The sequence below is a fragment of the Triturus cristatus genome, chromosome 5_1 (genome assembly GCF_964204655.1).
Source record: "Triturus cristatus chromosome 5_1, aTriCri1.1, whole genome shotgun sequence".
NCBI classification, from domain to species: Eukaryota; Metazoa; Chordata; class Amphibia; order Caudata; family Salamandridae; genus Triturus; species Triturus cristatus.
In genome coordinates, this window is record NC_140587.1 from 802,716,618 (window position 1) to 802,742,288 (window position 25,671).

Genomic DNA, 25,671 nt, shown 5'->3' on the forward strand with positions numbered 1-25,671 from the left:
TTTAACTGACATTTTCACCCAACTATAGAGTCCCTTTAACCTTTGGTTATTTCATTGAAATTCTAAGGTTTTTTAAAAATTGAAAGTAAGATATTATTACTGTACCTACCTGTAGCATAACTTTAACCTTTGTTTCTTTTTGCATTGAATTTCAATTCTTTTTTTTACGTAATGTAATATTTTATTACTATACGCAACACCAAACGTTGCATGCAGCCAATTCCACGCCACCCTCGGCTATGCGTGTTGTGGGGTTGTCCACAGATCCCGCGTCCAATCCTCTCCAGGCAGACAACCCAATGCTGTGCACAGCCTTTTGCCTGGCTTGGTGGGGGTTGGGTGCAGGGTCTGGCTACAGGCAACGTGGTGTGTCCAACCACACACCGTGCACAGCCGTCAGCCATGCACAGCATGGGGTTGTCTGCAGACCAGACCCCTGCGCCCACTGATGCCCAACCCCCCTTTTGTGCCCGAGCCATGGCAGTGTCAGCCAGGGCTTGAGCGTAGGGCTTGGATGTAATTTTTATGTAAAGGATTACCTGCTGACTTTGTAAAAGGAAAAGAACACCAAAATGCACCCCCTCCTTTTTAATTCACGCTCATCCGCAACCTCAGTACACCGCTAACCCCCCTTGAGTGTTGTTTACAGTTTGTACTGGGCTTATGGCATGGCATTCTGTGGTGCCCTGCACTCAGAACTGCTCTCAGTGCAGAAACCACTGCTCATTGGCTCCATGTAACACTACAAGGAGGAAAGACCACTTTGCACAGCTTTTGGTCATATGCATTATACATTGGGCATAGGCAAATGCCTCCTGCCTTCCCCTAAGTTGACTCCTTCTCCTCTGCAAATGACTGTTTTAATTTTTCAGTGTTTAATTGCAAAATAAAACCCTGAAAAAATATATATTATGAAAAGTGCCTTTCATTTGGATTTCCAACTGTATCTCATATGTACCCCGACAATTCCCAATAAATCGTTGTATGAAATATTCTGAAACCTCCCAAGCGAGCGTTTGGGATTGCGGTTCTGCACAGCATGCCTGTCTCATGAATGTATTTTCTTAGAGCATAATACATTGGACCCTGGGGTATGCTTTCAGCTGCTGTGGTGAGGGATTCAAGGTGTACTGGGTCGAAAAATTTTGAATTTTTCATGTGTTGCAAATCAGAGTAAAATTGTTTGAAAGCAAACCCTTTCAGGTGAGTTGCATTGTACATTATGCTTTCTTGCAAAATGGCATAAACGCACGCTGCGGGTCTTGGGCTTATTCATTGAGGGCCAAGGCAGTAACCTGTACTGGTCTTGGGATCTCTTAAGCAGCCATTGGTGCTTCTATGCACATTTTGCCAAGCATCGATGCCTGGTTATGGACCCGAGGCGAGAGGTGCAGTTTGGTAAAACGGCTAATTCATCAGCAGCTGTTAAATCGAAACCTATGATGACCCATAGAACTTTTTTCTGCTTGTTTGCTGTTCAGAGAGCCTTTGTTAAAGAGAGAATCTGTGGGAAGTTATGTCCTTTAGAAGGATTGTATTTACCTTCAATAAAATCCTCTGTTCTTCTAACGAGGTTGATATGTCTGTAACATTCTTTTTTGGAAGCACTATCTTTTTGTCCTGATTTCTGATGAGTGTGGCACAGGTAGCAAGAACTTGCGTCACAGTATTGGATGGAGCCTTACTTGAGTTGGTACAACACATCCAGGCATGTCTTTGTTGACTCCGCTTCTGATTTTCCTCGGGCTAGCCAATAACAGTAATGAATAATTCCACTCAGTCAGATTCTGTGGAGATTTCGAAGGTGAAGAACCTGCAGCAAAATCAATGAGCCATCAGAAAGATTGTTACCAGAATTAAGTAATGTTTCTGTCATATTACTAAACTCTACTGTGGCTGGCAGGAGTGGATCATCGCGACAAGTTAATGTTTCTTCCACAAAGTAAAGCGATGCTTCTCTTTGTAGCAAAATGCCTACTGACTGTGATTGCCACGCTGTGCCATAAGACAAGGTTCATATCTTTGTGTTCTTCTAACCACCTGCAGGGGATCAGGCTGTTAGACTATACTGCTGTTTCTTCTGTAAATGGATGACCCTTTTTTCTACAGGCTCTCCTCTAGTTTCTGGATACACTGTTGTGTAGTCTGCCTATAGAAGCGCATTCTTCAGCAAGAAGAACCCCTTGAAAAGAATCACTTACCATTGGGGATGCTTTTTACAGAGGGCCATCCGGTCTGTCTGCTTATAATTTGTCAGTCGCCACTTTGCCTCCCCTCATTCTGAGCCAGTGGGTAGGATGTGTGTACTGTTTTTATTTCTTTTACTTCTATCTGCTCCTTGCTGCTCTGGTTTGGGAAATCATGGAGGAACTAACCTCCTTGAGAACAGATGTATGTTTTTTTTTTTTGGAGCTTGGATGTTGCCTATTTGGCTGTGCTCCTTGAGTCACTTTCGTTTCACCAGATGCCTGGATAACAGCTGAATATTTCAAAAATCAGTCTAACATCTGAGGATTTTTCTTTAGGTTTCTAATCTGTGACAAACTGATCTAGTCATCAGAAATGGCCGACCAGATGATAAGTATTTTTTTCTAATGTCTTCTCCCCTTACCTCTACAGTGAATTCAAGTGGACCTGACATCATAGGCACTGCTGGAGCTATTGTAGTTTGATTGCTGCTTCCAGCAATGAAACCTCTACAGGTACTTGCCTGGTGGTGCTCTGGTGCAGCAGTGGAGCAGTAGTTTGCCACATCCATTCTCACGTCACACTGTATTTATTGATGACTGATCTTCAGGACGGTACATTATCCACTAGAAAAGTTGCACCCAGTTAACAGTGGATATTATCAGCACAACTTCTCTCTGGTTCCTCGCTCATGTTTTGCATTTGATACGCTCTTCCCAGAGACCAATCACCAATGGTCTAACTGTCCATTACACACCAGATAGACTTCTTATGAGAGGTATTTTCGGTCTTGACAGCTGTGCTGGTTATTTTGCATAATGGTGAACTGTAAGAAGAACAGAGAATCTTTTATCAGCCATTTCAAGAGGTAGAAATTTGACTTTTTTTCTCTTGGCCAATCTAAATCAATGACCAAGGCTATACAGGTTGGCAAAATGAATTAATTACGTTTGGACTACAAATAAATAGTGTATATTCCATAAGAATTCCATTAGAAAAAGTGCTATTGATGATAAGCAAAATGTTATTTTAAGATGCCACCCAGTGGCGAAGTGAAAATGTGTGTAGGGTACTTCCATACTTTTCAGAAGAGGAACAATCTGCATGTATCCCCAAGCTTTGCTGCCCAATATCAAACACTAACGTTTTCAGTGCTAGTGTTCTTGCTGTTATCTTTTGGAGCGTATGCAAACTCATCTTTCTACAATCTGCCCAGTTTCTTTTGTGCGTTTTCTTTTTCAGAGTTGTAAGGATATGCAAGTGGTGGAAAAAACAATTAAATTACTCCCAAGTAGCCATGTTGCTAAATTGCATATTCTAAGTGTGGAAGGACAGAAAGCTATTCAGATCAAGCATCAAGATGATATTAACTGGGTAGCTGGGGATGTTATGCACAACCTGATCTTCCAGATGTATGACGAAGGAGATAGAGAAGTCATGATCACTCAGGCTCTAGCAGATAAAATCAAAGTAAGTATCAACAATCATTTTGTGTTCAAAAGGATATTATTTGTCTCAGAATATACATCATGTTTCAGACAAAGGGTTCATGGCTTTCCTACAAATATGATTTTCACTTTGTTTTCAGATTATATGTGTTGGTGCTGATTCCCTGGAACTAGCACATTCCCAAAATTCACTCTTTTGGTAGATCTGGAACAGTAGGTGAGGTGATGGTTTCTGGAGTGCTGAGGAAGCCGCCAAAAGGCTTGCACTGCAAACATATACATTTACCTGATCCTGTTCCAGCATTGAGGAGGGTGCTGGTGAAGAGATGAACAATAATTCCCTGAAATGTGACATAACACTCTCACCAATATAAAACAATGGCTAAATGGTAAAATGTTCTGATCTCAAAAACACCCATTGCCATAATAGTCCTCGGCTGAAGCGATCTACTTTGTGAGTGGTTGTGCCTCATGTGAAGAGCCGAATGCTGTCACTCACAGTGATGTTAGCCAATGACTCAGGTGGACTGCCCTATTGCCCCTTGCTGTATACTGTAGGGAGAGGAAGAAAATGTGCATGGCAAAATAGCAGACCAATGGCTGATGATTGTTGGATGAAAGCCCGTTTAAGTAAATATTAATATATGTAATTTTCGTAAAATGAAAAAGGTCGTGACCAGACCTAACATGGTTGTGATTCTTGTTGATGTGAGTGGGTAATTTCTGACTAACCTGTATTCTGGGGTTAAAATCTACTACTACTACTACTACTATATGTTCTGTGTGCACTTCTTCTCACTTTCTAATGAGGTGTGAGACACTGACAACTCAACATAATTCAAATAGATACTTTTATAAACATTTTATGGTTAAATACAGGAACATATCAGTATACCAAAGTACTGTGCAGATGTCAATCGAGAGTTAAAAACCAGTCTAGGATGCTGCGGGAAGTGGAACTGCAATATTCTGGTATTGAGAGAGAGTTGTTGGCCTACTGCTGGGCTATAGAGAAATTTCTCATGTACGTGTGGGGAAGACGTTGTAGGTTGCAAACGGATCACAATTCATCTGTGACGAGGGAGGGCAGCAAGTGCTGCTCACCTCGGATTTTAAGGCTTTCTACAAAGTTGATGCAATTCCAGTTTGATATAACCCATATTTCTTTGGGAAGGAAAAGCAGAGCAGATTTTCTTTGCCGTTTTCCTTGAAATGGGGATGATGATCATGATGTAAAGGTGTCTGATTTGTTTGATGAAGATTTTGAAGATTGCTTGGTAGCTTCCCTAGAAATTACAGAGTTGAAGGTATGTTCTGAAGAAGAATAGAGGGAGGCGATGTAAGGGGACCAGGTTCTGCAGCAAATTATAGACCTAGCCTAGAGAAGTTGGCCTAGGGAGAAGGTTTACACCGTTGTTAGAGCCATATTGTTAGGTGAGTGATGACGTATTTGTTGGGGATGGTCTTCTATTAAGGTCTGACAGGTTGATTCCCCGCATACCATAAGGTGTAGTATAATCTGAAACGCCCATGAGGGTAATCTTGGTTCTTCTCTTACCAAGAGACTAATTCGCAAATCCTTTGGGTGGCTAAGGATGAACGCTGAAATAGATGAAGTGGTGGGAATTTGTCTGGTTTCCAAGTTTGCTGACGAAAGCTTAAAGGTGTCTACCCTGCTTCTCCTACCTATTGAGTGTCCGGTTGCACCATCGGTCAAGCTGGGTGTAGACATCATTAGGCCGTGTTACTCATTACTAGGTGGTGCCAGATTCATAGTAGCTTTGGAAGATTATGATTCAAGATGGTTAGATATCCTAGTGTGCGCACCCTTGTTGAGTTTCTTAGACAAATCTTTCTAAGGGAGGTATTCCCGGAATGCCTTGTCTCTGATAATGGTATGCAGTTCATTAGTAAAGCTCTACAGATGTTCCTTCAGCCGTGTGGCATCAAACACCTAAGAAGTTCATTATATAACCCACAAACCAAAGGTCTTGTGGAGAGGATGAACCAGTTGGTCGTTGAGTGCATCAGGTGGGCCAAGAGTGTGAATCATGACATGGTGAAATCTGTGTGTAGTATGTTGTGGTTGTATAGAACACCCCCCCCCCCCCCCTCTACCCCCAAAGTTTCCTCTTTTGAACCTTAGAGGGGCAGGAAGGCTAATACTCGTTTCTGCCCTGCATGGATGGTGAGATGGCTCAAAAGTGAGTCTTATGTTGAACTAGTGCGAGCATGTGGAGCTCGCACAAGAGAGTCAGAAAAACTGGTCTGACTGAAAAAGCAGCAAGTTGTTCACTTTTAAAATGGGGGACATGCTTTGTATTAAAATATACATGATTCCTAGACATGGCATCCTAAATCAATCACATTGCATATATTTCATTTATCCGAAAAAATTGGAGTTGAATGCCGAACAAGACAGACAACTGATGCTGCGGCTACAGATATGAAAAGACACTTCTTGAATTTTATATCTACCCCATTACTGAAAGAGAGATTAAACAAATCACATTTAGTATTGCTTTCTTCAGTAAAAGTAAATTGTCAAACTCCAAGCCATTTGTTGACTCTCCAATCAGGGGGTCTTGGATCTTCACACAAGCTTTCAGTTCTGAAGACGGTCTCACGGATAGATCACAACAGGGGCCGAAATGTTGACGCTTAACCCAACTTTCCTTTTAGTTATTGTTAATTTTAATTTTGGATGTTTAGTTACTATGTGATTTACAGAGTCTTCAGTTACAACTTGGCAAGTTGGTTTACATAAATTGATGACTAGTAAACCTACATGGATAATAATTAGAATGTCTATTATCAATGTATGTGGAGATTTTCTCACTAACCTCTAAATCTGAAAGAAACACGTTAGTTATAGATTCCTTACCTTAGAATTACTGCCAGGCATCAGACTGGATCCGGAAAGTTTTTTCGTCAGCAGTACTTCTGCGCGTCAGAAGGTGGCGTCGGTCGGCTCTGCGTCCGTCGTTGGTGTCGTGGTCGCCGGGATGACGTCGCAGCAGCTACTTAGACGCTGCCCTAGCGCGCTGATGTCGGTTCTTTCCTTATCCGCGCCAGCCATCGCAGATCGTGAAGGGCGGTACCTCAGTCATTTTTTGACTACGTTTTCCTCGATTTTTCTCGACTACTTGTTTCGAGTCTTCGACTCCGAGCAGGTGCACGAGGGATTCCCAGTTTCAAGGCATGCGGTACCTGTAACTGACTGATGTCGGTGACGGATTTGCACCGCGTGTGTCTCTTTTGCCTGAAGCACGACCACGACCCCAAGTCGTGCCCAGACTGTCGGTCGATGGCGCCGAAGGCTTTGCGGGAGCGGTCCCGAAAGCTGCTTGAACGCCGACAGTCGGTTCCACGCTGTTAGAGGTCCTGGTCAAAAGGGAGGTCGAGGGACCGATCGCAGAGTCACCACCATTCCGGTTCCAAATCATCGAAGTCTTCGCATTCGGGGTCGGGTAAGTTGAAGCATAAGAAGAAGTTGAAGAAGCATCGTGGCGCTTCGACTTGCCCTCGTCGGTTGACCTCGTCACACCTCCACCGGCACCGCTTCCTACAGCATCACTACCCCGTACGGTGCCGGTCGGCTCCCCGGCCGGCGTCGACCCCGGCCTCCATCCTGACGTGGACACGGAGCCGGACCGGCATCGGCTGACGCTGATCCGGTGCTGATGGGTACTCTTGTCCCTGTGTTCAACCCTGGCCATTTTCAGCCAGATTGGCAGCCTGAGGAGGAGTGGGAGGGGTCAGATGACCCTTTAACTGACCAGTTAGATACTGAGCAGGACTGGAGAGCGGCACTGGGGGATGCCAGCAGTCTTGACATGTCTCTTGGGATGTTATTTGCACTCGGTGTGGGATACGGTTGCCCAAGTGCTGCCTCACTGTCCGAGGTAGGCCCGGGCAGTGCTCTCCCAGGCTGTTGCCACCGGGAGAGATGCAGCAAAGTTTACAATCCATTGTGGGCTGGACACCGCTGACTCTCTGTGCAGAACCATTTCAACGTCGGTAGCGCTTCGGCGCTAAGCCTGGATTAGGTCCCCTGGCTTTTCGGGGGATGTCCAGAACACCTTGATGGACATGCCCTTTGTTGGCCGTCGCCTTTTTGGCGACAATGCAGACAACGCCCTAGAGTGCTTCAAGGACTCGCAGGCTACAACCAAGTCCTTGGGCATCTCCTCCCGTCTGGCGCAGTCTGCTTTTCGCCCCTTCTGTGGCTACAGAAGGGGTGCCCCGCTACATCCCACCCAGGGCCACAGGCCCCAGCAAGTTACCCGACCTTAGCGTGGCCCAGGACGTGGAAACAACCGTCGTGGTTCCGGGGGCCAGCGAGCTGGCCAGTCCACCAACCCCCCCTCTGCAGCAGCCTACAAACCCTCCTAGTCCGTCCTTTCAGGCCCATCAAACGCCAGTGGGCGGCAGGATTCACCATCATCTCCCCCACTGGCGCACCATCGCTTCGGACAGGTGGGTTTTGCAGATAGTCCGAAGGGGCTAATCCCGCCCCTTCGAGACTACCCCTCCAGCCATGCCACCGCAATACAACCACATGTCGGAGGATCATCTGGCCCTTCTCCAGGAGGAAGTTACGGCTCTCTTGGCCAAGGGAGCCATTGAGCGCGTTCCTGTCGCAGAAGTAGGTCGTGGTTGTTATTCCCACTACTTTCTGGTTCCCAAGAAGGACAAGGGCCTGCGTACTATCTTGGACCTCAGGGATGTCAATCGCTTCCTCCGGAAGGAGTAGTTCAAGATGTTGACACTTGCTCAGGTCTTGTCTGCCCTTGACCCGCAAGACTGGATGGAAGCGTTGGACTTTCAGGACGCCTATTTTCACCCCCCCCCGTCCTGCCAGCCCACCGGCGTTACCTATGGTTCACGGTAGGCCACGAACACTTTCAGTTTACCGTGCTCCCCTTTGGCCTTACCAGCGCCCTTCGGATGTTCACGAAAGTGATGGCGGTGATCGCAGCTCATCTGCGCAGATCAGGTGTTTCAGTCTTCCCCCTATCTCGGCGACTGGCTGTTGAAGGCCGGCTCGCCCCAGGCAGTCATCTGCCACCTGCAGACTACGGCCGACCTCCTTCATTTGCTGGGGTTCTCCATCAATGTGCCAAAGTCGCACCTGATTCCCTCTCAGAAGCTCTTCTATATCGGATCGGTTCTGGACACTATGCGGTTTCGGGTCTATCCTCCCGAACAGCGAGTCCGGAATATTCAAGTTATGATTCCGATCTTTCAGCCTCTAGCCCTTGTTTCGGTCAGCAGACCCTCAGGCTGCCGGGCCTCATGGCCTCCTGCTGATCAATCATGCCAGGTGGCTTATGCCTGAAGTTCCAGTGGGCGCAGCATCAGGGGAATCTGTCCGATCGCGTCCAGATCTCAAAGGGCATTGCTTAACAACTGCAGTGGTGGCTTACGAACCAGGATTGGGTCAATAGCAGATCCCTCTCCCTTCCCCAACCAGACCACACTGTGGTGACGGACGCATACCTTCTGGGATGGGGCGGCCTGATGGGAGAGGCAGAGATCAGAGGCCTCTGGTCTCTGGCGGAGTCCGGTCTTCACATCAACCTTCTGGAGCCTCGGGCGATACGTCTTGGACTGAAGGCATTCCTTCTATCTGTCCGGGGAAGAGTAGTGCAGGTATTCATGGGCAGCACCACCTCCATGTGGTATTGCAACAAACAGGGCAGGGGAGGGTTGTGGACCCTATGTCAGGAGGCCCTCCGCCTCTGGACATGGCTGGAACATCAGGGCATTTCCTTGGTGGTTCAACACATGGCCGGTTCTCTGAACGCCAGGGCGGACGAACTCAGCCGCAGGTGCATGATGGATCATGAATGGCGTCTTCACTCGGAGGTGGTGCAAGGCCTCTTTCAACAGTGGGGAGAGCCTTGGTTGGATCTATTTGCCACTGTAGAGAATGCGCAATGTCAGCAATTCTGCACGTTTGAATTTCCAAAGCGGCACTCGCTCGGCGACGCTTTTCGCTGTGAGTGGAGTTAAGGTCTTTTGTGCGCTTTTCGCTTATTCCACTTCTGCCCAGAGTGCTGAAGAAGATCAAGCGCGACCAGGCCCAAGTCATTCTTGTGGCTCCGGAATGGGCGAGAACAATCTGCTATCCCAAGCTGCTCAACATGGCCATCGATCCTCCGATCTGACTGCCTCTTTAGGAGGATCTTCTGTCTCAGCAGCAGGGGACGGTCCTTCACCCGAACCTGTCCAGTCTCCACCTCCTTGCGTGGAGATTGAGCGGCGGCAGTTGACGTCTTTTGCCTTGCCACCCGAAGTTTGTGACGTAATCTTGGCAGCTAGGCATCCCTCCACAAAGACGGTATACGCTTGCCGGTGGAATAAGTTTGTGGCATGGTGCACAGCAAAGGCTGTGGATCCCCTTTCCACCCCTCTTTCAGAAGTACTCTTATTTCTTCAGCCCAGCAGTGCTCTGCTCTGGACACTATCAAGGGCTATCTTTCAGCCATCTCTGCCTTCCTTCGGTTGCCAGATCAGCCTTCTCTTTTCAAGTCCCCAGTTGTTAACCGTTTCCTAAAAGGCTTAACGCATCTTTCACCTCCAATCCCCTTCGTTGTGCCTCAGTGGGACTTGAACCTTGTGCTCACCTATCTCATGTGTGCTCCCTTTGAGCCAATGCATAACTGTCCTTTACGCCTTCTGACACTTAAAACTGCTTTCCTGGTAGCCATCACTTCTGCTAGAAGAGTGAGTGAGCTCCATGCTCTTTCTTCAAAACCTCCTTTCCTGTCTGTTCATCCGGACTAGGTGGTTCTCAGGACCCATCCATCCTTACTTCCTAAGGTGGTCACTGCCTTCCACATCGGGCAGACCATTACTTTGCCCACCTTCTTTCCGACTCCACATTCTTCAAAGGAAGAAGAGAGGCTCCACCGTCTGGACCCAAAGCGTGCGCTGTTCTTCAATTTCGATCGCACAAAATAGTTCCGGGCGGATGATCAACTTTTTGTTGGCTACGTGGGTGCAAAGAAGGGTCGGGCCGTACACAAACGCACCTTTTCTCGATGGGTCGTGTTATGTATTAAGGCTGGTTACTCTCTGGCTAAAAAGGAGCCTCCAGTCTGGCTACGCGCTCGCTCCACCAGGGCGACGGCAGCCACTACTACTGCCTTGGGAAGAGGAGTGCCTCTGAATGACATCTGTCAGGCAGCCATGTGGGCATCGCTGCACACGTTCACCAAACACTACTGTATGGACAGCCAAATCCGGAGAGACGACTTATTTGGCCGTTCTGTCCTCTAGGACTTTCTGGTGTGATCTTGGTTAGCAGACTCACCACCGGGGTTGGTATTGCTGGGGTATCTATTCTAAGGTAAGGAATCTATAACTAACGTGTTTCTTTCAGAAGCACAAGTTACTTACCTTCAGTAACGATATATCTGTAAGAAACATTAGTTAGTTATAGATTCCTTACCGCCCCACCCATCCTCCCCGTTCTGCGAACTGAATTCTAGGGGGACATCCTTTCAGGACCCTAGTTTTGCACCAATGGTCAGTGTCTTGCATGGCTCTGCGTTTCTGGTGCGGAAAGTCGTGTACAGAACTGACGTCCGTGCGCGAGGGCGGCGTCTAAGTAGCTGCTGCGACCTCATCCCGGCGACCACGACTCCGACGGCGGATGAGGAGCTGACCGGTGCCACCTTCCGATGCTCAGAGGCACTGCTGACGAAAAAACTTTCTGGATCCAGTCTGACGCCTGGTGGCAATTCTAAGGTAGGGAATCTATAACTAACTAATGTTTCTTACAGATATATAGTTACCGAAAGTAAGTAACTTGTGCTTTTATGCATCTGATTTTCCAATATAAACTTAAAAATAAGACATACACCCATTAGTTGGAATTAATGCTCTAGGATAAATGAAATATATACCGTAATTGATTTACGATGCCATGTCTAGACATCATATATAGTTTATATATTGGTTGAAACCCTTTTATAAACTCAAATCCCTTGTAGGCACCATTACGTATTTAATTTTCAATACCCAGGCCCACAAGGGTGTATTGGGTTGCCCTGACATGTGTAACAATGGTTCGTATTAAGTCTGCTATCCATGTGCAGAAAGGGAGGAGTAAGTTCAGCAGTCTAGTTAGGGTGGAGAAGGTCTGTAGTAATGCTATTAAAGTTAGTGGCGGACGCTGGTGAAATCTAGTAAAAGTTGTCTCGGTTGGCAGTGTACATGATGAGTGTGAAGATGTTTCTGGCAATGTTGCATGGTCTGGCAATGTTGCACACGAGCACATGCGCCAACCACCCACTGGAGTAAAAATACATTCTGGGACATCTCGGGTTGTGAGTAGACGTAAGAGTTATAGATTCACAATTACACGCAGCAGGTTTTGCACCTGAAATTTCCTTGTTCTTTTTTTGTCAGTTGTGTCATTCTTTGTTGTTGGTGTCTGCGTACGTCACTTCTCTCTTAGTTTGATGTGGTGTTTTGTGTTTTTCTGGTAGAAGGGAAGATGTGTAATAATTACTGTCTTTGTGCTGAGTAGTGCTTGATTCTGGAATCCCGCGATCTGGGGATTCCTTACAGAAATGCAAAAATGTGGATGTAAATGTGAATGTTTAGTTATGATTTGTGACAGTTTTTTTTTTTTTTAGAGTTTTACATAGCGCAAACTAGACCCGAAGATATCGCGTATCAGAGCGCTTTACATAGCACCAGTTTCGTTGTACATGGACACATTCATTTTTGTTAGGCACGGAGAGATAAGTGTTTTGCCCAGGATCACAGGATGTTGAGCTTCGTTGCCGGGACTCGAACCCGGTTCCCCAGCTTTGACGTCGACCGTGTAGCCGTAAGGCTACATGTTTAACTGGTGTTGGCAGTGAAGGCGCTTATGCATGTCCTTCCTCCGCTACTGTGTAGCTCTCATGTATCAATTCAATAAACTTCAATCAACTTTAATGTGACTCTATTGTGGTCACTACAGTTTGCAGTGAAAGGGTTTTATATTCTGCGGAAACTCTGAGCTGAGTGAAACTGAGGATGAGGCTAGCCAGCTCATGTTTGATAGTTCAGCCTTTCCCCATTTTCTGACATGAAAGTGAGAAAGCTTGATATTTTATTTTTAAAGAGGTTTTTACCCCGGATTGTCTTTTGAACTTTTTAATTCGCAATTTTGAATTAAAAAAGTTTTGGCTTGGTGTGTCAAATGAACAAAACCTCATATATTCTCTCATTCAGCACTTGCTCCTCTAATATCCTGTTAAAGCCGTGCCAAGAAATTGTGCATCTTCGCTGGGAAATAAGGTTCATGTTTGAGATGACATATCTGGCTCACGGCTCCAAGGCACTTGAGTTTTCCAGAGTACAAAGGGGGAACCTTAGGTTGTCTTCCACGAAAGGAATGCTGATTCTAACTGACTTTTCAAGAGTACATGTGCACATGCTCCTAACCCCATCATTGTCTTTAAATCATGGGTACACAAAACCACAACCCATCTGACTCAGTAAAAAAAAAAAGTGCACATTTAAAATATAGCACAACCCTTCTGACTCAGTAAAAAGTGCACATTTAAAATTGAGCATTGATGTGGGAATCCTATTCATTGTTCCTTGCCAAAATATTTTCTCAAGATTCTCCATTTACTCGTACAGTTGACCATTAATAGAAGAGTTTGTCAGTTGGTCATGAAACATTTGTAGTTCATGTAAGCTATGCGGGCACGAAAAGTCTGTTCTGTTTATCCTGTTTACCCAGTAAGCCTGTGATTGCACCCCAAATCATTCTAACCAGTTTGAGGTATCATTGCACCTCGTAGGTACAATTTCATTGAATTACTTTCCAGCCTCTCACCAGCCACATCAGAGTTCTTCGATGATCCCATTACTTGTAAAATTTTGACAACTTGCCAAAAAAATAGCATTCAACTCATTTTTCTACACACTCATCAGCAATTATTGAAGTGAAATTTTGGAATGTGCTTCATTCATGTGTATAAGATTTCCCGATTTATTTCCTTTTTCATACAAAAAAAGGTTCACATGTGTTTTATCCCATCAACCTCTAAATTTTTTGAAAGGTATATCTTTACTCTTCCCTCTGTGTATATTTTATAATTGGGCAATAAACCCGTTTTACTGAAGCCGTGTCAAACCCTTTTTTTCAAGTAGTTGTGAACCATTTCGACTTCAAACTTCTGCCTTATCCTTGATCTGCGCCTCTCAATGCCTTGCTGTGGAGGAGAAAATGTAAGATTCTTGCACATGCCCAGTAATATCTGTGCTGGACCCTGGAGACTGAATTGTAGCATTGGACCTGCAGGACTCCTATTTTCATATCTTCGTCTTGTAGGTCTATTGGCGTTACTACGTTTCAAGGTGGGACGAGAGCATTTCCAGTCTGCAGTGCTCCCCTTTGGTATCACTAGTACCCGTTGGGTGTTTGGGAAAGTGATGGCTGTAGTTGCAGCACCTGATGGGTACTCTGATCGCCAGGGCAGACAAACTCAGCTGTTGATCCTTCATGGATCACAAATAACGTCCGCATCCAGATGGTGTGCATGGTCTCTTCTGAGAATGGGGAAACCTAGGATCGCTCTTTGCGCCCCGTCGAGTATGTGCAATGTGAGCACTTCTGCACATTGAAGTTTCCAAAGCTGCTCTCACTTTGGAACTTGTTCCAATTAGACTGGAATTCGGGACCCCTGTACTCTTTTCTGCTTATATTACTCCTGCCCTCAGTTCTCAAGAAGATCAGGACTGCCTGGCCCAAGCCATCCTAGTGGCGTCGGATTGGGCACGGAGAGTATGGTATCTAGAACACCTGGCCAGAAGCATCTGTCGTCCAGTCAGACTGCTTCTTCAAGAGGATCTCTTGTCGCAACAACAGTGCAGGGGTGCTCCATCCGAACCTCCGCACTGTCCAGCTTCATGCTTGGAGATTGAACGGTGACAGTTGGGGGCTCTTTGTCCTCCCTTCTAAAGTCTGTGAAGTCATCTTGGCAGCCAGGCGTCCATCAGCAAAATATGTATATCCCTGCCGTTAGGACAAGTTTGTGGCTTGGTGTGCTGAAAACCGCAGTGACCCACTTTCTACACCCTTGTCCGAAGTGGTGGTGTTTGCCTTGGACGCAATTAAGGGGTATCCTTCGGCCATCTTAGCTTTTTTCCGGTTGCCAGATCAACAATCCCTGTTTAAGTCTGCTGTTGTGACACCATTTTGAAAGGTCTTCAGCACGTTTCCTCCAAACCTTTCATTATGTGCCCAATATTTAATTTAGATGTAACTTTTCTGATGTGTTCCCCCTTTTTTTTTTTAAAGTTTTTTTTTTATTGATTTCAAACTTAAAATAATCACAAACATTGATATGCATACATGTCAGTCTTGTTTCATCAGGTATCCATAGTATAACAGTGCACAGGTAGTCAGCCATTAATTGCAAGTGAGTGTCTGTTGTTGCTTGACATTTCCATTTCCACAGTCTGAGATATACATAAGTCCCCTCTATACGCATTCCACCCGCTCCATTTTTTATCCCATTTCTTGGGACATCCTCTAGATTTATACACTTCTTTCTCCGCAATCATACACTTATCCAGTTCAGTTGCCCAAACCTAAGTCGATGTTTTTTCCGCCGCTCCCCATTTCATTGCTATCGCTCTTTTAACTAGCGTGTATCCCAGCGTGGCTAGTTGCTGTTCCACTTCCGTGAGGTCGGTTGCTTCCCATATGTTAAGAAGCCCCAGCAGTGGTGTGAGAGTAATCTGTTTCCCTATTGCGTCCTGCATATGTGTCGTTGCTCTTTACCATATGGGTCGTATATACGGACAGTCCCATATAGTGTGGTAGAAGGTTGCCTCTTGGTGACATCCACGCAAACATAGTGTATCCTCTCTAGTTCCCATTTTTGCGAATGTGACCCCCGTGAGGTAAGTTCTATGTAGAATTTTTAATGGAATCAGACGCAAACGAAGAGCAATAGCTGCTTCCCTTGGGGACATCAGTGCTGTCTGCCAGTCATCTTCTTCGATGTGTCCTATGTCGGCTTGCCATCTATCTCGGAGAGCTTGAAAGGGATCTGGCAGATTGTTGCATAGTTTGCGATATGTGAGTGTTATGGCTTTATCTGGGATTGGCTCAGAAAGCAGCCGGTCTTCCAAGGGGGACGATTCCGGCAAGTTTCCTGTCTGGTAGTGCTGCTGTGAGAGCATGGCGGATCTGCAAATAGCGAAAAGCCTCTCTTTGAGCTAACTCATATTTCTCCTGTAATTTATGAAATGTGAGGATTTTTCCCTTCTACAGTAAGTGTTCCATGGTGGAAAGTCCAATTGTCTCCCATTTATCAAATCCTGGTTGATAACACAGGAGTCCTAATTTCTGAGAGGACCACAAGGGTGTGGCCTGGGTCAGTACGTTGGTCTAGCCTAGACGTTTAGTCGCCTAGTGCCAAAGTTCCACCATTGATGTGTTCCCCCTTTGAATTAAAGCACAGCTGCTCCCTCTGACTTCTGACAATGAAGACAGTCTTATTGGTGGGAATCACATCAACCATATCGGTCAGCAAACTACAGGCTCTTCCTCTTCACCCTCCATACATCCGCTTTTCCCCAGACAAACTGGTTTTCCAACCTCGTGCCTCTTTTTTGCCGAAAGTGGTGAAGCCTTTCCCCATTGGCCAAAACACCATGCTGCTGACTTTCTTTGCTTTACCTCACCCCTCCGAGGAGAAAGAGATGCTACATCACCTGGACCCTAAAAGGGCACTGTCATTTTACATCAAAATACAAAAGACAACTGGGTGGACGATCAACTATTTTGAGGGTTCACTGGAGTGAAAAAGGGTAAAGCAGTGCAGGAGCGGAGTCTGAGGAAATAAAGTGTATTATATGGTATTTTTGTGCAACCTCACGTGTAGTACACTTACTAACCCTTTTAGGACCAGTAGGTTTAATTTGTCAAACTTGTGTAGCTGTGGCTCTGAGCAGTCAGGGTTGCACAATGGAACAATTGTAAAGCATTTAAACATCTGCAAAACAATCGCAGAAGAAACAAACGAGATGCTTCAAAAATCTGATACCAATTTATAACAGGCATTGGCAAAGCCAATAAATCTTGCCTATGTAATAGTTATTGGCTTTAACAATGTGTTTTTTGCCATGTTGAGCACCAGTGTGGCTGCTGTCAAGTATGGCTAAAGGTTAGTGGTATAGAGGAGAGTGACGTGGAGTGTCATAGAGTGGAACGGTGAAGAGTGGTGTAAAGTGTTGTAGAGTAAAGTGGTAGAGTGTTGTGTATTGAAGTGGCATAGAGTGGAGTTGCGTAGTGTGGCATACAGTGGACTGGTGTGGAGAGCATTGGTGTATAGTGTTGCAGAGTATAGTGGTCTAGAGTGCAGCGGCATTGAATTCAGAAGTGTACAATGCCGCATCGTAGAATGCAGAGACGTAGATTGCAGTGGTGCACAGTAAAGTAGAGGGTCATAGAGTGCAGTTGCGTAGAGTGGTGCAGAGTAGACTATAGTGCTGTAGAGTGCAGCGGCATAGAGTGGAGTAATGCAGAGTAGAGTAGCATAGAGCGCATTGGCACAGAATGCAGTAGTGCAGAGTAGAGTGGCACAGAGCTCAGTGGCATAGAGTGCAGTGTCGTAAAGTGCAGTGGTGTATAGTACAGTGGAATTTAGTACAGTGGTGCAGAGTAGAGTGCTGTGGCGTAGAAGTAGAATGGATTGGTGTGAAGTGCATTGGTGCACAGCATTGCAGAATATAGTGATGTGGACTGCAATGGTGTAGACTGCAGCTTCATAGAATTCAGCGGCATACAATGCAGCATTGTAGAATGCAGTGACGTAGATTAGAGTGATGCATAGTAGAGTGCAGCGGTGCAGAGTAGAGTAGCATAGAGTGCAGTGACGCAGAGTACAATGAAGTGGTATAGAGTAGATTGACTACATCGGCATACATTAGCATAGAGTGTAGTGGCGTAGAGTGGAATCATGCAGTGTGCAGTGGCATAGAGTGCGGTGATGCAGAGTAGAGTGGCGAAGAGTGCATTGACAAAGTGCAATAGTGCAAGGTAGAGGAAAGTTAAGTTGCGGAGAGTGCAGTGTTGCAGAGTAGTGTGTCGTAGAGTGCAGTGGTGTAGAGTGTCTTAGAGAGCAGTGGTGTAGAGTGCAGTAGTTTAGAGTAGAGTTCCATGGAATAGGGTGCAATGGCGTAGAGTGGAGTAGAGCGGCATAGGGTGCATTGGCACAGAATGTAGTAATGTAGAGTGTGTAGGAGAGTAGGGTCTGCTTTCTATGTTCACCCCCACTTTTTGCTTTTGCTTTACTGGTCTTCGACTTAGATGTGGCTGTGGGCCTGCTAATCAGACCCACAGCCCTGCTGTTCTCTCTCTAAATTGATACTATGTACTTTAGGTGCATAACCCATTTGGATAGGATCACCTTATTGGCCCCTGTACAGTGTACCCTAGGTACCCAGGGCATAGGTGTACCCTAGGCCTACCAGGGGCTGCAGCATGTATTATGCCACCCCTGGCCTGGCCTTCCATTTTGACACAACTGGCTGATCACTCAGCTGGGGCAAGGTCGTGTAATCACCCCTTGCTTAGGTGTAGTATTCCTATACCTAACTTACATATAGACACGTGTACCTATCAGCCACTCCTATGGCAGGCCTTAACAATCCTGGAGGCAGAGTGCTTGGTAACATGTGAGATGGTGCTCTAGCATGAGCTGAGCCTGTCTGCAGCTTTCGGAACCATGTCCTTATGGCTGTTCTATGATATAGCCTACCATATACTCTTAAAGTGCCTTATAATCTTAAACGGTTATGGTAACTATGGTTTGGCTTTATCAAAACATGTCGTGTAAGGTGTCTAACACTCTTGAATAATACCCCCATACCATTTCTGGACATGAGGATATTATTCCCCCCTTCTAGAGGGAAAGACATGTTAAAATCATACTTTACTGTTAGCCTCTGACCAAAGCCTCAGCATCACAAAATGGATGCTGCTGCCACGACACAAGTCTGACCTCCTGCTGCTGGGAGTGATCCCAGCCAGGGAGGCCTGGACAATAGGTTTCCTGCTTGGGGAGGTGCTAGCACCTCCCCAGACAACCTTTAGTGTATTGGGGCAGGGTGGGCTGAAAGGAATGAGACATGCCTGGGGCACACAAGGTGTTCCTTGCATAGTCCAGTTCAAACCGGCGCTGGGGCACTCCAGCCCCAGCTCTGGCGCGAAACTGGACAAAGGGAAGTGGGTGTAACCACCCCCTCCCAGGTCCCACCCATAAGGCGTGACCTAGCAGGTATCCCAGCCCCCCAGATTAGTATAAGAGTGGGAGTTGGGCCTCAAGACTTTAGATTATGCTGAACCTGCAACTTGAACAGAAACTCTGGACCTTCGACATTCGACGAAAGAAGAAGACTGAAGAATCTCCCTTGTGGCCAAGGAGTGGCTACCCTGTGCAAACAGGCACCATCAAGAGACTACCCTTTGCTTTGCTAAAGTTCTACGAGGGACCGACTGCAGAGCCCGACCAGAGCCTTGACTTCCAGACTTCTCAGACCCTGATCCACATCCACAGCCGAGCTGAGATCCGTGGAGGCGACGAGAGACGTGGGACCGGCTACCTGGGAAAAGTGGCTAGTATCTTCAAGCGCAGCTTCTGAGGCACCCTCGAAGTTGTGCACCGGGGATTGAGAAGCCCCAACCCCAAGCACCATCTGCACCGAAGATCAGCCCCCCACACTCCACGAGTCCTGCGTGGGGCCCTTCTGCATTTTCCTGCTTGCCGCGTCTGTCCGGTTGCTTGCCCGCTGGCTAGTGGCCTTTGAGACGACGCACCCTGAAATCTTCAGCGCTGGTTTGGCTCCTCCAGACTGGCTCCCGCTTCTCTGCAAAGAAGAAGCACCCCAGACCTTCCTGGTCTGCACCAGAAGCAAGTCCTCCGTTCTTCGTGGGTTCCGCTTGCCAAGGTTTGGTGAGTCCTAGTCCAACTTCGACGCCGCCGACAGCAAGAGCCTTCGTGGGACAGCTCGCCTCCTGGTCCTGGTCGTCCTCGACGTTCCCTGGTCCTCGTGGCTGCAGCGACAAGCTTCACCTTCACCTGCAATCTTCACGACATCGCCTGGTTCCTTCCTGGTTCCACGTGGTCACTGGCTAGTGACCTTGACTCTGTCCCTTCTGATTGCAGGTCTCCTCTCTTCTTGATCCCAGCCTTGGGATCCACCGGACACTCTTCACTGACTGCCTGTCAGCAACTTTCCTTCAGGCATCCATAGAAGTCCACGACGAAACCCGACGCAAGTTCACACCTATGCACCCGCAGCCTGTGGGCTAGGTAACTTGGGTACTTCGGTGCTCACAAGGGTAGTGACTATCCTAGGGTCTAGTTTCCGAGTCTCGGCTCTCTAGCTGCTTCAGAAGTGTCCTTAAACTGTTAATTGCTAACAACTACTATTTCTATCGACTTTTACGCATTACGCGTGAGTGTTTCCACTCTGCACCTGAATCCCGTGGGCCTCCCACTTCCTAACTAACGCTAGTGTAGTGTAGCCCCAGCGATTCCCTAGGCCTAGGCCTATCCTATTTCCGTGACAGTGGTCCTTATACCACTTACTTAGTATATGGTTTGCGTGGCCCCTAGGGCCTAACTGTATAACTTACCTGTGTGACTTAATGTATGCATAAATAAGACTGTGTTGTACTTACCTCTAATCTCATAAAGAGTGCTGAGGGTTTGACTAGAATAAATACACTTTATTTTATTTATATATCTGTTGTGGTGTCCTTTCATTTGGTATTCAAGGGATTATATATGGTATCACAGCTGGCTTCACATGCCATTCAGAGTTTAGCCTAAGACTGCTCTTGTCCATGCTACCACTAGGATAGCTGGTCTATAAGGTTGACTTTACAACCAATCACCATAAGGGTTGTTTGGACTGATATAAGGTGTACACTAGAACTAGTGACATCATAAATCAGGCCAACTTCTCACAGAGTGGCACAGAGTTCAGTGGCATAGAGTGCAATGTTGTATAGTGTCGTAAAGTGAAGTGGTGTAGAGTGCAGTGGCATAGAGTGGTGTTGAGAAGAGTGGCATAGAGTGTAATAGCATAGAGTAAAGTAGTGTAGAGTGAAGTGGTATAGAGTGCAGGGGTGTAGAGTTGAGTGTTAAAGTGCCTTGATGTAGAGTAAATTAGCATAGAGTGCAGTGTTGCAGAGTAGATTGGAGAGGCCTAGACTGGAGTGGCATAGAGTGCAGTGTTGCAGAGTAGAGCGCAGTGGCATATAGTGCAGTGTTGTAGAGTAGATTGGAGTGGCGTAGAGTGCAGTGGCATAGAGTGCAGTGGCGAAAGTGGAGTTGGGTGCTGTAAAGTGGAGTGGTGTAGAGTGCAGTGGTGTGGAGTGGTACAGAGTACAGTGGAGTTTGCAAGGTGTGGTAGGACTGCTACAATAGACAACACATTTTTAGTTTGCACAAACATACACTTTTACTAATAAAACTATATAGCGCACGAACAATGTGTGGAAATGGCATCAGCTAGTGTAATGATTTGTTTTGATCATGTTAAATTATTTGTTTTCAACACACTTCATAATTAACGAAAAATGTGCTTCGTGTCTGTTCTTAATTCTGAAAATCTGAAAGAAACACGTTAGTTAGATTCCTCACCTTAGAATATCCCCAGGCGTCAGACTGGATCCGGAAGATTTTTCGTCAGCAATACCCCTTGCGCGTCGCTAGGCGTCGTCTGCGGCTCCGCGTCCGTCGTCGGCGTCGTGCACCGGAATGACGTCGTCGGAGTACTTAGACGCCGCCTTCGCGCGCTGACGTCAGTTCTTCTTTTTTCCGCGCCAGTAAGCGCAGATCCGGGAGAGCTACCCCTTTAGTCATTTTTTGACTAACTTTTTCGATCCTTTTTGATCTTGTCTCGACTTCGGTGCCGGTAGGATGCCTGGTTTTAAAGCCTGTGCTGACTGTAGCCGCTTGATGTCGGTTACGGACCATCACCGCAGGTGCCTTTACTGCTTGGGCCTCGACCACGACGCGGAGTCGTGTTCGGACTGCAAGGCCCTGACCTCGAAGGCTAGACGGGAGCGTTCCCGTAAGCTTCTCGAGATTCGCCACTCGGCTCCGCGAGCCTCTCGATCCTGGTCCAGGAGGAGGTCCAAGGATCGGTCGCGGAGCCGCAGCCGACGTCACCATCGGTCGTCGGGATCCAAGTCTTCGGGTAAGTCGAAGCATTCCAAGAAGTCCAAGAGGCGACACCGCTCTTCGGACTCCCCTCGCCGGTCGCGCGACTCGGCCGAGGGTCAGGGTGGTTCCACCCCCGCGGCTCCGGCGGTGCCGCAGGCGCCGCGCAAGTCCCCATACCCACCGGTCCCTGGGACTGACACGACGCCGGCGGAAGTCAGTGCCTTCCTCTCGGCCATGAGGAGCCTGGCTCCGCCGTCGACGCCCGCTGGCGCGCCTTCGGGCCCCGCGGACCCGACTGGGCTGCCTTGCCTGCCGGCGGCTCCGTCCCCGGCGCCGTTGACGGCTCCGGCCTCGACGCCGCAAGCGCCCGAGGGACCCGTTCCCGAGTCCCCGCCGACGCCGGTCGACCTCGTCACGCCTCCTCCGCCGGCGTCGACACCGGTACCACCCCCGACGCCGACTCCGCTCGAAGTCGATCCCCAGTTCAGTCCCGCTCCGGGCCCGGCGCCGATGGACGCCGCGTTCGGCGCCGCTGGAGACACATTTTGTCTACCGCCCGGCTCCGCACCTTCCTCCTGTATACCAGGAATCGGATGATGGGGACAACTGGGAGGGATCCGAGGATCCTATGGCCGCTCAGGCTCAAATGTCACAGGACTGGGCAGATGAACTGGGGGAGGCCAGTGGCCTGGATACCTCTCCGGACACTGGATTCGTCTCTCCTCCGACTGTGGCTTCGGAGGAGGGCGCTGCTTTCTCTGTGGTGCTGCGCAAGGCGGCCGCAGCCCTTGGGCTCGAGCTACCTGCCGTGGCTGTGAGGACTAACGTCCTCACTGAGGTGCTTCAGTCTGCAGCAAGCTCCACTGAGCCTCTGCTGCAATTCAATGAGGCCCTCATTGACGTTCTGCAGGGCACCTGGTCCAAGCCCTCCACAGTTCCTCCTGTGGACAGGAATGTCGCCAGGCGCCACCGCCCTGCTCCGTGCGACCCCAGTTTTCTGTCCCAACACCCTACCCCCGAGAGCCTGGTTATCCAGGCCTCTACCTCCCAATCCACCTTCCCGACCGCTTCGCCGGACCGGGATTCCAAGAGACTGGAACAGTTTGGCAAGAAGCTGTTCTCCTCCCTTAGTTTGGGCCTGCGGTCTATGAACACCGCCTGTCTCTTGGACCGTTATTCCCACTCTCTGTGGGATGCGGTGGAGGACGTGCTGCCCCTGTGTCCGGAGGAGGTCCAGACACGACTTACCCAGGCTCTGGCCGATGGGAGGGATGCAGCGCGACATGCTATCCAATGTGGGCTTGACACTACGGACTCGCTGGGTAGGGCAATTTCTACCACAGTGGCGCTTAGACGTCACGCCCGGCTGCGGTCCACGTCATTTTCGGGCGATGTACAGAGCACTCTCATGGACATGCCCTTTGATGGCACTCGCCTTTTTGGCGAGAAAGCGGACAGTGCGTTGAATCGCTTTAAGGATTCCCGGGCTACGGCCAAGTCCTTTGGCCTCTCGGCCCCGCGGTCGCAAACTTCCGCCTTTCGCCCCTTTCGTGGCCAAGGAAGGGGTGCCTCCTCACGTACGCCTAGCCACCAGCCGCAGAACCAACCTGCGCGTGGTCGCGGACGTGGTTTCCGCCGAGGCGGTTCTGGAGGACGACGCGGTCAGCCCACATCCACCCCAGCAGCATCCGCCTCAAAACCTTCCTAGTCTGAGCTTTCAGGCCCATTCCACGCCAGTGGGCGGCAGAGTTCGCCATCACCTGCTCCACTGGCGGTCCATCACATCGGACAGGTGGGTGCTGCAAATCGTCCGAAGGGGCTACTCCCTTCCCTTCGAGACGACCCCTCCAGCCATGCCACCGCAGCACCACCGTATCTCGGGGGATCATTTGAATCTTCTCCACAAGGAAGTTTTGGCCCTCTTGGCCAAGGGGGCCGTCGAGCGCGTTCCGAGCCCAGAAGTAGGTCGTGGTTGTTATTCCCACTACTTTCTGGTTCCCAAGAAGGGCAAAGGGGGCCTACGCCCTATCTTGGACCTCCGGAATGTCAATGCCTTCCTCCGGAAGGAGAGGTTCAAGATGCTAACTTTGGCTCAGGTTCTATCTGCCCTCGACCCTGGAGACTGGATGGTAGCGTTGGACTTGCAGGACGCATATTTCCACATCCCCGTCCTGCCGGCCCACCGGCGTTACCTGCGATTCACGGTGGGCCAAGCACTTTTAGTTTATCTTGCTCCCCTTCGGCCTCACCAGTGCCCCTCGGGTGTTCACGAAAGTGATGGCGGTGGTCGCAGCTCATCTGCGCAGATCAGGGGTTCCAGTCTTCCCCTATCTCGACGACTGGTTGTTGAAGGCGGGCTCGCCCCAGACAGTCGTCTCCCACCTCCAGACTACGGCGGATCTCCTGCATTTGCTGGGATTTTCCATCAACGTGCCGAAGTCACACTTGAGTCCCTCTCAGAAGCTCCTCTTCATCGGAGCAGTTCTCGATTCGGCGCAGTTCCGGGTCTATCCACCGGAACAGCGGGTCCGGGATATTCAGGCCCTGATTCCCATCTTTCGGCCTCTATCCTGGGTTTCGGTCAGGCTAGTGTTGCGGCTTCTGGGGCTGATGGCCTCCTGCATCCTACTAGTGCATCACGCCAGGCGGCGCATGCGGGCTCTGGAGTGGGACCTGAAGTTTCAGTGGGCCCAGCATCACGGCAACCTGTCCGACCATGTCTTGATCTCGGAGGGCACTGCACAGCCCGCGATTGGGTCATGGGCAGAAGCCTCTCCCTTCCCCAACCGGAGCATGTCGTAGTGACGGATGCGTCCCTCCTGGGATGGGGTGGCCATATGGGAGAGGCGGAGATCAGAGGCCTCTGGTCTCCGGCGGAGTCTCGTCTCCACATCATCCTGTTGGAGTTGAGAGCGATCCGGCTTGCACTGAAAGCCTTCCTTCCCTCTGTCATGGGAAGTGTCGTGCAGGTGTTCACGGACAACACCACCGCCATGTGGTATTGCAACAAACAGGGCGGGGTGGGGTCGTGGACCCTTTGTCAGGAGGCTCTGCGCCTCTGGACGTGGCTGGAACACCAGGGCGTCACCCTAGTGGTTCAACATCTGGCGGGCTCTCTGAACGCCAGAGCAGACGAACTCAGCCGCCGGTGCATGATGGATCACGAATGGCGTCTGAACTCCGAAGTGGCGCAAGGTCTCTTTCAGCAGTGGGGAGAGCCGCGGTTAGATCTATTCGCCACCAAAGAGAACGCGCAATGTCAGCAGTTCTGCGTGTTGGAATTTCCAAGGCGGCACTCGCTCGGCGACGCTTTTCGTCACGAGTGGAGTTGCGGTCTGTTGTACGCCTTTCCGCCTATACCACTTCTGCCCAGAGTGCTGAAGAAGATCAGGCACGACCGGGCCCAAGTCATCTTGGTGGCTCCGGATTGGGCACGAAGGTACTAGTATCCCGAGCTACTCAGTATGTTGACCGATCCTCCGATACGTCTGCCCCTTCGGGAGGATCTTCTGTCGCAGCAGCAGGGGACGGTCCTCCACCCGAACCTGTCCAGCCTCCACCTCCATGCGTGGAGATTGAGCGGCGGCAGTTGATGCCATTTGACTTGCCTCCTGAAGTCTGTGATATCATTCTGGCAGCCAGGCGTCCCTCCACAAAGACGGTATACGCCTGCCGGTGGAACAAATTTGTGGCATGGTGCACAGCAAGGCTGTGGATCCCCTTTCCGCCCCTCTTTCTGAGGTTCTACTGTTTCTTCTTTCTTTGGCCCGGCAGGGCTCTGCCCTGGGCACCCTGAAAGGTTATCTTGCTGCCATCTCTGCCTTCTTGCG

The 25,671-nt window shown here is 48.8% G+C and overlaps 1 protein-coding gene across 1 annotated transcript in view; it reads left to right on the forward strand.

Moving 5' to 3' along the window:
- The window catches only part of SMCHD1 (structural maintenance of chromosomes flexible hinge domain containing 1), a 1,955,900-nt gene that overhangs the window by 729,176 nt on the left and 1,201,053 nt on the right, over positions 1-25,671 (forward strand). Inside the window, exon 25 of the mRNA XM_085605822.1 lies at positions 3,430-3,657. Coding sequence (XP_085461948.1) covers positions 3,430-3,657 — 228 coding nt within the window. The remainder of the gene's footprint in view (positions 1-3,429; positions 3,658-25,671) is intronic.